This window comes from Lepisosteus platostomus, chromosome 12 (assembly GCF_059453375.1).
Source record: "Lepisosteus platostomus isolate fLepPlt1 chromosome 12, fLepPlt1.hap1, whole genome shotgun sequence".
NCBI lineage: Eukaryota > Metazoa > Chordata > Actinopteri > Semionotiformes > Lepisosteidae > Lepisosteus > Lepisosteus platostomus.
Genome location: NC_142622.1, coordinates 5,978,718 through 5,992,708, shown reverse-complemented (window position 1 = coordinate 5,992,708; position 13,991 = coordinate 5,978,718). Strand labels below are relative to the sequence as shown.

Below are 13,991 nucleotides of genomic sequence, written 5' to 3'. Positions count from 1 at the left end.
ACGTTTACAGGTGTTTTAAAGATTACAATCTTGAAAAGGCATCATGAAGTCATCAGCAGCAAAGAAATGTTTTTGCAGCCCATCAGTGAGATTATCACTTTTTCAACCAGTAGTTTGTAGATCTGATAATTTGCCCTCATCCTTGACAAGAACCCTGCTTGGATTCTTTATCACCTAATTTATATACTGTAATAAAACTATTTATGTGGGAACAATTAATTATTCTACAGGGCCGCAAGCTTTTACTTTTTTAAGGTAGACTTACTACTTACTATTATTTTCACTGATGAAATTCATTTAACCTAAAGTTCAGACTGACAGAAACTTAGAGCCCTGGAGTAGGCTTCTGTAACACTTGCCCCTCCACAAAAAGGCCCAGCAGTTCAGAAAGAGCAACCTTTGCCTGTATTCAGTTCTGAGCTGTGCTGAGCCCCTCCCCACCCTAAAGAATACTAGGCATTCCTATTCACAAACAAGAACTAAAAGAGGAATAGGACATGGGAGGCTCCTAAATGGTCTTAGAATAACATAAGATCTTGGCAGTGTGCTGTACCTGTCTGCAGGATGAACATGTGACACTTCAACTCTCCTGAAGTTTCTGCGTCATGTGGAATGGAAAAATAATTGTCTGGTTCCTTCTGGAAGGGAAATATTTTCAGTTCCAAATTGGAAGGGAAATAATTTGAGAGACAAAGATCAGAAAGCCAGATCACAAATGGGCTGCAGTTAGTGTATCCATGCTTACAAAAAAAGTTAAGAAAAAAAGGGAAGGCCATATAAACCAATTTTATGTATTTGTTTGCTTTCCGTTTATTGATTTCAGAGATGCTTGGATTGGATTCTCTTTATTTGTCTTACATATTAGATAATTATATGAATTTCAATTTCAGTCTCCACAGTGTTTGCTAATCCTCCTATCTTGATATCATCTGCAAAGTTCACTAGTTTACTAACTACACCAGAATCTACAGTATCAGACTGGTATAAATGAGGGAGAGCTGTGGTTCTCATAAAGACCATGCGGTACTCCCTCTAATTACATTACGCTAATGTGTGTGCTTTCCATACTCTTTATTCTACGCGTTTCAACTGCTTTCGATAGGAAGAAACACATTATTATGAACATCTATATTTTTAGAATTCATCTTTATGAAGACCTTTTTTAAAAGCTTTCGGAATATTAAAAAAAAAATTATATTGTATGCTCTGTTAGTGTCCCTTGCTGCTGTTACTTGTTCAAAGAGCTTTAACATAGTTAGTTAAGTAAGACCTGCTTATTCTACATCCATATTGACTATTCTCTCAGTACTTATTTCCATATATACAATCCTTACATTTATAATGATAATTTCCATAGCCTTTAGGCCTAATGGAAGTTGACTTATTTGTGCAGAATTACTCAATTTTGTCACCATTTATGTGGATGGATAGTACATTAACAATTTTCCTTTCTGGGGAGGGTGTCTTGACTGACTGTAGGGAGCGTTTTGTTAAAGGCCTGTGAATAACATCTCGTTTCCTTAGGTACAATTGGTAGAATAACAACAGGCCCTAGAGATTTGTTTATCATAAGCGCTTTGAGTATCTGTAACACTTCTGCCTCTTCTATGCTAATGCTGTTAATGTGAAATTTTGTCTTTCCTTGACCTGAGGCTTGTTGATTTATTCCTTGGTAAACACCTGAGTGAAATATTCATTTATTACATCAGCCCTTTCCCTTTCATCATCTGTATGTTTCCCCCTATTACTACACAGGCATTTACTGCTTTCTTGCTGTGGCAATGCTGAAAAACCTGTATTAATTAACCTTCCATTGCAATATTGCTTTCTTTCTCCCTAATATCTTTTTTCACCTTTCAGTGCAACTCACATCACAAATTTAACCAACTTCATCAAAATGTAAGAATAAAGACATGTGTTTACACAAGAGTGCAGGAGTTCTATTTTGTTGTTTCGTTTTGGCTTAGAAACTACTGGCTAAAAGTAATAAAAATCTGTTTTTTCAGTTTGTTTGGGACAGTGCGTTAGCCCTGAGGATCACTGGGAATTTCCTGGTTTACACATGCAACTCTGGAACCCTTCCAGTAGGCAGTCCTCCAGAGAGAGGCAGGACAAATCTCAGATTTAAATAACAGTGTTCCAGTGCAGACGACGTTACTGTGTTGACTCTCATCTGAGAACTTTTTATTCTGTCAGTATCGAATGAGAAGACTGTTTGAAGAATATCACAATTCTCCAGGAGAATTTCTTAATTGGAAAGTAAGTCTTTATCCATTGATTATGATACATATATATACTATACATAACTCAGTTAATGATCTCCAGTACTAACATTAAATATTCAGCTTGACCATGATATTTACCTCTTTTGGATTTGAATTTGTTTACTAGTTCTTACTCACTTTCCATTTGCTGCTTTTAGACTATGTTGTATTAATATTACTGTTGGTTGAGAAACGGAAATATTTAGAAACAGTATTGGAAATTATCAACAGAGAGAATAAGCTATGTACAGGTATATACATTGGTGGGAAAATTATGAGGATAATGTATTGAAATTCAATGATGTAAGAAGAATTAACACCATATTATCTATATTTTGTTAGTGCACTGCTACAAAACTTTATCAGCAAAACATTGTTTTGTGTGCATAATCTATCAGGATAATATGTTCAGTAAAAAATAAAATTAGGTTACTATAATAAAGTTTATTTTCTGCATTCAAAATCGGACTAATGTCCATTATCTTAACAAAACAAGTTAACACATCCAATACATAGTACACATAGCCTAAAAAGCTGTATTTAAGTCCTTCTGTTTCAGAAAACAGAGTGTGTTGCTACTGTATCGGTTTCTGCACATTCAGTCCTGATCATCTTCCACACAACATTCTGGACAAGCCAGAACACTAGTTTCAAAGCCCATTCTTTCTAAAACCCTATCTTTCTAAATTAAACCACTTAACTACATTTCAAAACATTATTTTAACATCGTCCTTGTGTTTCTTCTCACATGTGTTGTGTTTTCTTCCTGTGTAAATTAAAAGTTTCCAACAATGGCTAACTCTAAATATAAAAGGAAAGGAATTTGCAATTTATTCAGTTTCCATGATGTTCTCTCCTGGAGACAGAGACTTACTTCTAAATATAAATGACATTAGCAATAGCAAAACTGGAGGAGGAGAGATGTGACGTTTGTTCTTGTCAGCCAAGTCTGATACAAGCTCTCAAATATAAACTGCATTTACGTGTGAAGTCCTTTGCAAGCTCAAAAGAATATAACTCAACACTTCCCCATACTTGTGTCCTTGAAAATAAAGTTGTAGAACAGTCATTTTGACCAACGATTGAGTTTTAAAAACAAGACATGTGCCTAAAATATTCCAAATAAAATATTGAATAAATTCGCATTAAGGAGTGAATTGATTTATAAGTGAATAACAATGTTGTCTAATAATGGCATTGAAAAATAAATAATAATATTTCATGTTGAAACTAGCTTAATTTCTGTCAGAAAAATCCAACAGATATTTGCAATAGTTACAAAACCCCTCCAGTACACTACAGATATATTCAAGCTTTTAGCAGACTAAATAACTCGTTTCAGATAATACAGAATTTTTTATCTCTAAATAAGTAAGGTGTGTTGTCTCCAGGGAGACACTAATTGATGAGCTGGCATGGGAATGTGGAGACAATCATTTGCACTCGACATCTCCCTGGAGATCACACATTTGCCTTGTTAGGAGATACTTAGAAGGGTGGGGCAGTTTATTTCATTATTAAAATAATCATGAAATAATAGACATGCATGTGTCTGCACTGATATCACTGTTGAAAAGAGTTTTGCACTTGTTATATTGCCTTACTTTGGTACAAGTAACAAATAGGAATGTACTGTATTAGGATTTCACAGTCCTTTTAAGTGCACCCATTCCTTTGCACTCTGGTGCATTTCCAGCTATATTTAACTGACACAAGCGTGAAACCAAAGTACATCTAAAATTGACCGTGCTTCTCTGTATCTTTCAGACCTTAGAAAACACATATAGCCTGATATAATCTAACATTGTAGAAGTTTCTCAAAGTTTGAGATTTATTTCCAATATGGTGCAACTTTTGTAGTTGGTGTGATACATCATTTTAGGCACAGACATACAGTAGTCTTTTAATTGTGAAAAGAACATTTTACCTTCCATTTTTGTCACGCCAGTTTTTATCACATACGCTGTACTGATTATTTGTGCACTCTTTACTGGACAATGTTTACATCAGGATTTAATGGAACACCATGTAAACATACTGTAGTAGTTGCTGCAACTGTATTGTAAATCCTTGGGTTTTACAGAGCATAATATATTTTTGACCAACCCTTATGGTTTGACCAATCCTTATTCCAGGAGTGAATGACGGTGTGCTTTTCTGACAAAGATTTTGAAGCGGCACTATCGTGCTAGTGTCTCTAGTTAAAAGAGACCCTAAAGATACTATTAATCTTTAAACAATTTATTTCTTCCTTTGTATCTTTTCTATTGAATCTCAAAATTTATATGTGAATGAAACAGTACTTTAGGAGGCACTAAAATAAATTGTTTTGCATTTTGAACCATTATATAAAACTTTTTTGTTGCTCCTTTTCATTTTGCCTACTTTATTATGCATTGATGTTTTTTTCTATTTTTACGCATTGTGGTAGTAAATCTTTTAAGCAAATCGTTAGAGCAATTTCCCTTACCAAATATCCTTCCCTATATTTTGTAATAACATTACAATATATCTCTTTTCCTGAAGGCTTTGCAACTCTCTACATATGGTAATGTAATTGAGCTCCAGTTAAGATCCAAGTGACACTTTTATGTACTGTAGATCATAACCCATCCTGGACACTTGTGGAATCACCAGCATGTTAAATATTGCAAAATGTATATTCTTCAGTTAGTAAAAGTGTAAAACTATCTTCTTATATCAGCCTTGGTTAAGCAATATATACAGTGTAATCGTTTCCTGGAAGTTAACTAAGTTAAAAAGTAAATAAAAATACAGAAACCGTACTATTCTATTCTGGGTATCCCAGGAATATATCCATATGATATAGATTTAATGGTATTTTATTTATTGACTAATATAACCACTAGCAGTGGTGTGTGAAGATTTGTGCAAATCTATTAATATATTAATATAATCTATTAAGTTTGTTTTTAAATATCTTTTTTTCCCCATCAGTCCTTTTAATAACAAAATAAGAAGAACAAGAAAAATAATAAAAAGTATATTCATCTGTGCATGCATGCATTATAGATACATAAACTATAACTGAAAAAATAACAGTCCCAATATAAATTAAAGTCACATATTTTAGAAATAAAAACCATTTAAGTCTTTTCTAGTCCTTCCTCCTTTCTAGGTAATATGCAAGAAGAGCAGACAAATTTTGTGATCCACGTTCAACAGCTGATTTGCTCCCTTTGAATCGGGTATAACTGTAAAAAATCACCACTGAGTACGCCTGGTCCTTTCACATCCTCTTGTGCGCTCGATTCTTTTGCAGACATGACGAACAACTCCATCAGCATGACCCCACTCAGTCCAGGAACCCATCATCAACTTGGAACTGTGTGTATTTTTGGAACTGGTGACTTTGGTCGATCACTGGGGCTGCGTTTACTGCAGGCAGGGTATGCTGTAGTATTTGGAAGCCGCCACCCAGAAAATTCCAGCTTGCTTCCCAAAGGAGCTCAGGTGTTGAACCATGTGGATGCAGCAGAGATGTCCAGGGTCATTTTCATAGCTGTGCATCGAGAAAACTACGAATTCCTCAGCGAGCTTTCTGAAGAACTTTCTGGAAAAGTGCTTGTGGACGTAAGCAACAACCTGAAGAAAAACCAGTACCCCGAGTCCAATGCAGAACACTTGAAAAGGCTGGTTCCGGCAGCCAATGTGGTTAAGGCATTCAACACAGTCTCAGCATGGGCCCTACAGTCTGGAGGGTTGGATGCAAACCGACAGGTAGTGTTTTATCCCATAAACTGTTGAGCGGTGCGTTAGCTCTGTAGCTAAGGATCTGCGCCTGTGGCTGGAAGGTTGCAGGTTTGTATCCCGTGGCTGACAGAGGAATCCTACTCTGTTGGGCCCCTGAGCAAGGCCCTTAACCCCAACTACTCCAGGGGCACCGTATAAATGGCTGACCCTGTGCTCTGACCCCAAGCTTCTCTTCCTGTCTGTGTGTCTCATGGAGAGCAAGTTGGGGTATGCGAAAAAAGACAAATTCCTAATACAAGAAATTGCATATGGCCAATCAAGTGATCTTATCTTATAAGTAATGAAAGATTTCATAAAAACACCATGCGTGATGTTTGTCTCTGACATAACCAAGACTATTTTGGTATATTATAGTTGTAAGAGAACAAAGTAATGTTTGAAGTATTTTAAGATTTATGTCTAAATTAAATATATCAAGAAACAAAACTGCAAATTGCATGGTGTCACTTAGAATAATTAGTGCTGCAGGTGTTTTATTCCTTTAATGTTTTGTATACTCTTCTAGATTGCTAGCAAGCGACATACAGTGCGCTGTACCACCTTAAGACAGTATCATTAAGTTGCACAAAGACAAACAGCAGCTTATTTTACAAAATTACTGCAAGGGTTTACACTACCTTGAGAATCGGCTGTCTGCAGGTGGTACCAGGGCCCCTTGAGATGAGCTGCTGTTTAACATGAGAAAATAAAAACTCATTACAGAGTACATTGTCATAGAAGAATTACCTGCATTGTCATTGAAGAATTGCCTCTCCTCAGCCTTGAATGCTAATTCAGTATATATTTTTTTCTTTCTTAAGAAGCAAGCTGTTTGTAATGATGTTAGTGTGGCATCCCTTTATAAGTTTATCAAAGGACGCTGGTGTTGATATCCCCAGGCAGTCATGTTTATGTCAATTGTTGTCATGTTTCCACTTGAAAATAAATATCAGCAACAGCCCGTCAAGATCCTCATACATTTGACATCCTTTTTTAATTAGTGTATCAGACCTTCCATTAGTACTTGCTGACGCACTTCACAATACTTCATTTCAGGCAGTAGTTAGGCTGATTTTTTTCCAAGCACTTCTGGTACAATTATAAGCTAAAAGTACAGCAAAGTTTTCAAAATAGCATGGCACTCAGACTCCCCCCAAAAAGTTGCAAACCTGCATTTGTATTTTACTGTAAGTGTGCCAGCTGGGCCAGCTGTTCCTATAACTTTATGCAAGGGACAGCAGGTCTTTCACCAAAGACCCAGGCATAATGAGGATTCTGAATATAATATCACAGATCTGGGGTTATTACCCTAAGAAGGGAGGCCTAAGACTTGTCAATAGATTGTATTTACATTAGCTGATTGTGCTTAGATAGTGACAGACTAGTTCTGTTTGGATTCTTCCCCTACATGCATTATTGTCATTATTGACAGCTAATGCCATGACTTTGCGCAGATGGAATAAAATTACTTGGTCTTTAGGCAAATAATGGAAGGTCAGATAGCCAGCTTTCTTTACCATGTGCTAGAGGTAATACATAAGTATTGCTTCTTTTGCCGTTTTTGAGTTCAAACCTAAGCAGTAAAATCACACTAAGGACTGTAGATTCACATATTTCTTTGCTAAGCACTACAGTTTGCCCGGTTATTACTTCTACAATAGAGAATGGAAGTAGATTTCAGCTTATGTTGCTATCAATAAATATAAATCTTATATTTATTGATAGCAGCATCAATTTACACAGGTGACATAACAAAATGTACTTGTTATTTACAAGTGCTTGTCTGGAATCTGAAAAATAAGGCAGCACTCATCGGGGCATAGCATTTCAAGGAGACCCGAGACTCCTGAACAGCATGCCACAGGTTCCTCCTCATTCCCACAAACGTACAGTGAATTCACGAGTCTCCAATAACACACAAACAGGCACACAGTAATCATGACAAGTGAGCAAAAAGACAGAAACAAGTAATTAACAAGAAAGTGGTAGTTAGAATTCTTAGAACATTTAGCAGCCCATTGAGCAAGATGTGCCTAATAGTCTCCTTTAGTTTGTAACCCTTCTCATGTTCTTATTTAGAACAGTTTGCTCAGTTTTGGCTCCCATGCATGTATGCTTCACTTTTAACTGTAGCAATAATCTTTTTGTATTCAGTTTTACTTTGCATCATTTCATATCAAATTTGGGTCAGGAGAACAGTATAATAGAGGCTGCTGTTCACCTATTTGCACAGATTTGTCTTAGTAATGGTTTAAAATCTAAAAGAAGCACATTAACTTGGCTGACGTCAGCTTTTTAAAAAAATGCACTCATGTTTTGGCTGCAGTAGGATTAACAGCATAGCAGCATTTACGTCTTGACCCAGGGACGGTGCGGTGGCTCTGTGGTTAAGGATCTGCGCCTGTGGCTGGAAGGCTGCCAGTTAGTATCGCGTGGCTGGCAGAGAAATTCTACTCCATCAGGCCCCTGAGCAAGGCCCTTAACCCCAACTGCTCTAGGGGTGTCAGATAAACGGCTGACCCTGCAATCTGACCCCAGGCTCTCTCCCTTTCTGTGTGTCTCATGGAGAGCAAGTTGGGGTATGTGAAAAGACAAATTCATAATACAAGAAATTGTATATGGCCAATAAAGTGATCTTATCTGATCTTATCTTAACCAATATCTTAGTTTTCAGAATGCAGGTGAATAGCAGTATAGCAGTGAAGCAGAGATCATGAAGAGAGAAAATAGTAAGGCCAACCTCCCATATGCGCCATTGAAAGGTAAAGATAATAAATGAGTGAAGCAGTGGTAGCCCAGTGGTTACCAGCCATGATGGGAGCAATGTATCTTGATACAACTAAGCACATATTTCTTTTTTCCTACCACTGCTGAATATTGGGTTTATGTTTTAGTTGATGGCAAAATCCAAGCATGAAAAGAAAATCTTCACCCTTGAACAAAAAGCTCTTGCCAATTGGTTCATTGGTCACAGCTCTTTATGCTCAAATTGCAATGACTTCTGCTGCCCAGGCCGTCTAATTGACAAAGGTGACACCACCATCTGTTTTCATTTGCAGAGGTGTAAATGCAGCACATTAAAAGTGACTTCACTTCATATTTTTCTACCATTTCTTTCTCGTGGGAATCCAAGAGGAACCGCCGGACTGAAAAAAGAGCAACTGCTTCCTCGAAAATGGTAGTAATTAGTCCCAGACAACCTCCAGCGGAGACACAAGAGCAAAAGCACTGTGACTTATTGTTATAGTACATGCTGGTGTTTGTTTTGCTTTCTTGTCTTATTTCACCATACAGATTCATATTTTCTGATATTTGGTATGACGATTATACATTCAAATGGTTTTTGTCTTTATCATTTTTGCTGAAAGTAGTGTAGATCACTAATTCTTCTCAATTTAATCATATTTCTAAATCTTTAACCCTATCTTGCCTACTAATATGTGGAGTCAATCAGTTTATCATCTTGTATTGCCGCAGCAATGTTGAGTTGATCAGTTTATCACCTTATATTGCTATGGTGACAAGTTTTGTTTGTTCTGTCTGTGGGGGAAACTCTCTCAGCTTCCTTCTTTCCTAGATCCTATGCAAAGATTTCTAAGCCAGCTCTATCAGCAGACCTGTGATCATGTTGGCAACCTTGCACACTAAACAGCTATGCCTTAACCAGGTGGGCTGTTGAAAGACTCCTAAGTACAATGCAATAACGTGTCATGTCCTTCCTCATGCAGGTGTTAATTTGTGGAGATGATGATGAAGCCAAGCACTTGGTTAGTGACATTGCCCGCAGCCTTGGTCTCACGGCCCTAGACAAAGGATCTCTCCTGGCTGCCAAGGAAATTGAAGACTTCCCCCTGCACCTCTTTCCACTATGGAGAATCCCCATCTACATTGCCACAGGCCTTACTGCAGGCTTGTTCATATACTGTGTCATAAGAGATGTCGTCTATACTCGTGTCACTAAAGGAAAAGACAACTCATTCCGGATCATGATTTCCCTCACCAACCGGGTTTTTCCGATTGTGTCCTTGAACATGCTGGCTCTGTGCTACCTGCCAGGCGTGATTGCAGGATTCTTACAGCTTTACAATGGCACAAAGTACAAGAGATTTCCAAACTGGCTGGACAAATGGATGCTCTGTCGAAAGCAGCTAGGTCTGGTGGCCTTGGCCTTTGCCTTACTTCATGTGCTGTATACATTAATCATCCCCATAAGATACTATGTGAGATACCGCATAACACTCTACACCGCTTCTCAGGTAGGAACAAATCAACATGCGATCGTTGAGAAAACCTATTTTTTCTGTGGTAGCTGTGTCTAAAAAGAATAAATGCATCTGGAATTTTTGTAGCAGAAAAAAAGATAAGATCAACGAGAAGGTTGTGGAATTTGCATGCTCTCCCTCTGAACATGTGGGAAACTTTCGCTGGACGAGGACCAGAAGATAACTTGCGTTGATTGAAAGATATTAAATGCAGAGGGCAGATCATTCCTTTGTATTGATCCATAGTTTTAAAATTAAATTCATAATTCTCTCTTAGTGATAAAAGATAATGTATACATGTACATTTTCATACTGTTTACTCTGCTCATCAGAATGACTTTTCTTTTTTCAGATTAAGGAAAACAAAACGGACATATTTGATAATACTAGGGCCTGGTATGGTGATTCATATCTTTCCTGTGGTATTCTGGGATTTGGTCTCTATGTCCTGCTAGGAATAACGTCTCTTCCTTCCGTCAGTAATGCAGTCAACTGGAGAGAGTTTCGCTTTGTTCAGGTACAGTATCACAGTGCAAAACATTGTTCTGTGTGCTAATGTGACAAAGATTTAAAATGTTCACCAACTGATCTACTTTTGTTTCTGATCCCCTTTATTTATTTTATTGTCAGAGTATTATTCTGCCCAATGATGCACATTCAAAGGGATGCACAAGAAAGACTAGAGAGAATAACTGTGTTTCTGCAAAACAATATTACAGATACAGGAGCAACCATCACATGCATGCTGAGGCACTGATTTGTTTGTATTAAATTAGACTAGTAATCTAACTAATTTCAAATAAACGTTCGACACAAATGATTAAGTATGTAATGGTAATAGTAATTTTCCATAATTTTTACAACGAGTTTTTAATTTTAATTTTTCAATCACATAAGGGTGTTAACAAGCAAAAAGACACTGAAGAAATGGAATTGGTGAGAGAAGTGAACAAGCTGTATTTTTTTAGTGCAGTTATTTTTATGAACACTGGAAAATTTGTAAACTGAAGCACATTCCTTTAATTTAAGAAAATATAAATATGAATAGTAATTTTGTATTTTTACGGTGTTCATCAAAAATGTGATTTAAAAATCATTAACCTTTCAAAAATTATCATGATGTGTGTAGGAACCTGAATTTTGAGAGGTAAGACCCCCAACCAACACAGGGCTGCTTAGTAACATTATCAAACTATAAATCATAAATGCTAACAGTTCTACATTGATGGGTGTTTTTAAATGTCTGTGGTTACAACTTCAACTTCAAACAGCGTGTTTATTTTTTGTTTGTTTTCACAGTCCAAACTAGGCCACATGACATTGTTGCTGTGCACGGCTCACACCATTCTCTATGGCTGGACCAAGTTCCTGAAGCCTTCCTCTTACCCATGGTATCTCCCTCCAGCCTATATGCTCTCCCTGATTGTGCCGTGCACTGTGCTGGTCCTCAAATTCATTCTGATAACGCCCTGTGTGGACAGAGTGGTCACAAGAATTCGGCAGGGCTGGGAGAGGAGATCAGTCAAAGTGCCAAACATCACGGACTCCAAGAACAGAAAAACTCTTATTCTATGAATTACTGCTGAGCGTTTTCTGAATCCTGCCTTTACAATTGATACAGTCTATCTTGGATCCTGAAACTCAAATTAGTGAAAAAGTGCAGCTATGTTGTGTATGTACACGTTACAGCTTTTTCATGTTTACTGTTGAACTGGCCACTATTAAAACATTTGCTTTTTCAGTACCTCAGAAAGGAAATATTTTATACAGCTTATAGAGACTGCACAGTATTACAGTAGAAAATCGTACTTCTTGCGTTAAGCATTTGCACGTATAAAAATGTATTTTTTAAAAACATGTACGCTATGCTCTTTCTTATAGAAATATCATATCTTCAAAATATCAAAAAACATCAGAAAGGCCACAAAGAGGAAAACCATTTCCTCCATCATTCTTATTTGTTTCTGTTACTTTGTAATCTTATATCATATCTTCAAAATATCAAAAAACATCAGAAAGGCCACAAAGAGGAAAACCATTTCCTCCATCATTCTTATTTGGTTCTGTTACTTTGTAATCTTATAGTCAGTACTGGCTGTACTATTAACAAATCCCTGGAAAGCAGGAAAAAGCAGGACTATTCCTCAAACCCTACCCACTCTAAACAGACAGTTAGGGAAACTGCAGTCCAAATTTCTCAAACCAGATTTACATCACAAAATGAAATTTCCAACTTTAAAAGCACTGGTCTTGCCAAAGACGAGAGTGAGACTTTGCAAGAATTGTGAGGTATTGTGGCCCTTTCTGCTCACTAGTCACCATAATGACTAATGCAATGCAATGTATGTGCGAATAAATACAGGTTGTGCAGTTCCATTTATCAGCAAATCCCTCTTGAAGTCAAGAGCAATATTTCTATTGGATTAAAGGAGATGAATTTACAATGTAGTAGGGCTGCATCATGTCCTGGTCTGAATCACAGAATATTTGCTGTGTAGTGGAGCTGGTGTGGTGACGTCATCGCCCTCACTGCGCATAGCAGGGTCCTCAGCTGCCTGGGCTGGGGGAGGTCTCCTTTAGCTCACGCAGTTGATGCCCTGTTGCATTACGCCGGAGACCCGGGTACGCGCCCCAGGTGCGCGGGACGGAACGGGTGGCGGAGGGCATGACCCCGCGCGGGACTGCGACGATCACAGCTGCACATACCTGGAAATTTCATTTTGTGGTGTCAATTGGAGATGTTACAAGTTACTGTGTACATTTTACTTTTATTGTGGTTTGAAATGCAGTCATCAATGCTGATTCTTTCTAACTCCAAGGTATAAAAATAGCTTTGCAGTTCCCTTTTAAGAATAGTCAGTCAAACATAACCTGTATGCCAGGGGAGGTGAAAAGAACAGAGGCAAAAACACACTCAATCCACAGATAACTGTTCAAATTAGGAATTGATCCCAGGACCTTTTAATATTAATAAACGTGATAACATGTTGTGATAAATGAGATAAGAAGAAACTGCACTGTTTACTTTTGGTCAACAGGACATGGAATATTCTCTTTTTTACATAACTGAGTTGTACTGTATTTCAACAGCTTGAAATTGTTTTGTATCCCATCTGTGTTAACAAACAAAAAGAAGATATGAATAAAAAGAAAGATTTATAAGGCTCTGCTTGTTTTGGTTAGCCAAACTGGAGACAATTACAGTCAAGGAGAATAACAATTCTCAATTTTTCTTCGCATCTCCTGTCTCCATACTTTTATAATCCTCTCTGTTCTCCTTCGTTGTGTGAACTGCTTTAATTCACTTGTCACATCAGCCAATGTCAACACCACAGCAAAGACAGCCGGAGGTTTTTTTTTAGTCTTAACACTATGAAATGATGCGCTTGGATAATACCACTAAAATTAAACCAATTTCCACATGGTGTGATATCAGGTATACAGTTCCACTCTCAAGTCAGGAAAAAAAAACTAAAGCAAAATCTCACTCTCTGCAGTATATAATATATAAAATATATAAAAGTATATAAAATAAAGTAGTTAGCTTCCATTTCATGAAACAGAGGCTGCTCCTAATATAGTCTGACACTAAAAAAGCAAGAAGAAATATTATATTTTTCAATGAACAACAACTTGAAAAGAATCCTGATAATTGTAGAAAATGCATACCGTCAAATTAAGTCAATTAAGTTATGTTTCAGTGAGACATTCC

At 37.2% G+C, this 13,991-nt stretch overlaps 1 protein-coding gene across 2 annotated transcripts; it reads left to right on the top strand.

The window, feature by feature from the left end:
* The first annotated feature begins 2,114 nt into the window (after positions 1 to 2,114).
* On the top strand, positions 2,115 to 13,441 carry steap4 (STEAP family member 4). 2 transcript variants are annotated; one of them, XR_015925616.1, is made up of 6 exons: positions 2,115 to 2,259; positions 5,548 to 6,005; positions 9,746 to 10,273; positions 10,632 to 10,796; positions 11,579 to 12,199; positions 12,299 to 13,441. XR_015925616.1 is itself a non-coding variant. In XM_088600611.1 (5 exons), the coding sequence occupies exons 2-5, from the start codon at positions 5,550 to 5,552 to the stop codon at positions 11,852 to 11,854; spliced, it is 1,425 nt and encodes a 474-aa protein (XP_088456737.1). In that variant the 5' UTR covers positions 2,115 to 2,259; positions 5,548 to 5,549; the 3' UTR covers positions 11,855 to 13,441. The 2 variants fall into 2 exon arrangements, 1 of the variants encoding a protein (XP_088456737.1); XM_088600611.1 differs by having other exon boundaries at positions 11,579 to 13,441.
* The last annotated feature ends 550 nt before the right edge of the window (positions 13,442 to 13,991 follow it).

Excerpts from the sequence above, each read along its gene's own strand:
- steap4 (XM_088600611.1), top strand. The coding sequence starts at position 5,550 with ATGACGAACAACTCCATCAGCATGACCCCACTCAGTCCAGGAACCCAT. Across the intron at positions 6,006-9,745 it reads GGTTGGATGCAAACCGACAG|GTGTTAATTTGTGGAGATGA; the intron begins GTAGTGTTTTAT and ends TTCCTCATGCAG. Across the intron at positions 10,274-10,631 it reads CACTCTACACCGCTTCTCAG|ATTAAGGAAAACAAAACGGA; the intron begins GTAGGAACAAAT and ends TTCTTTTTTCAG.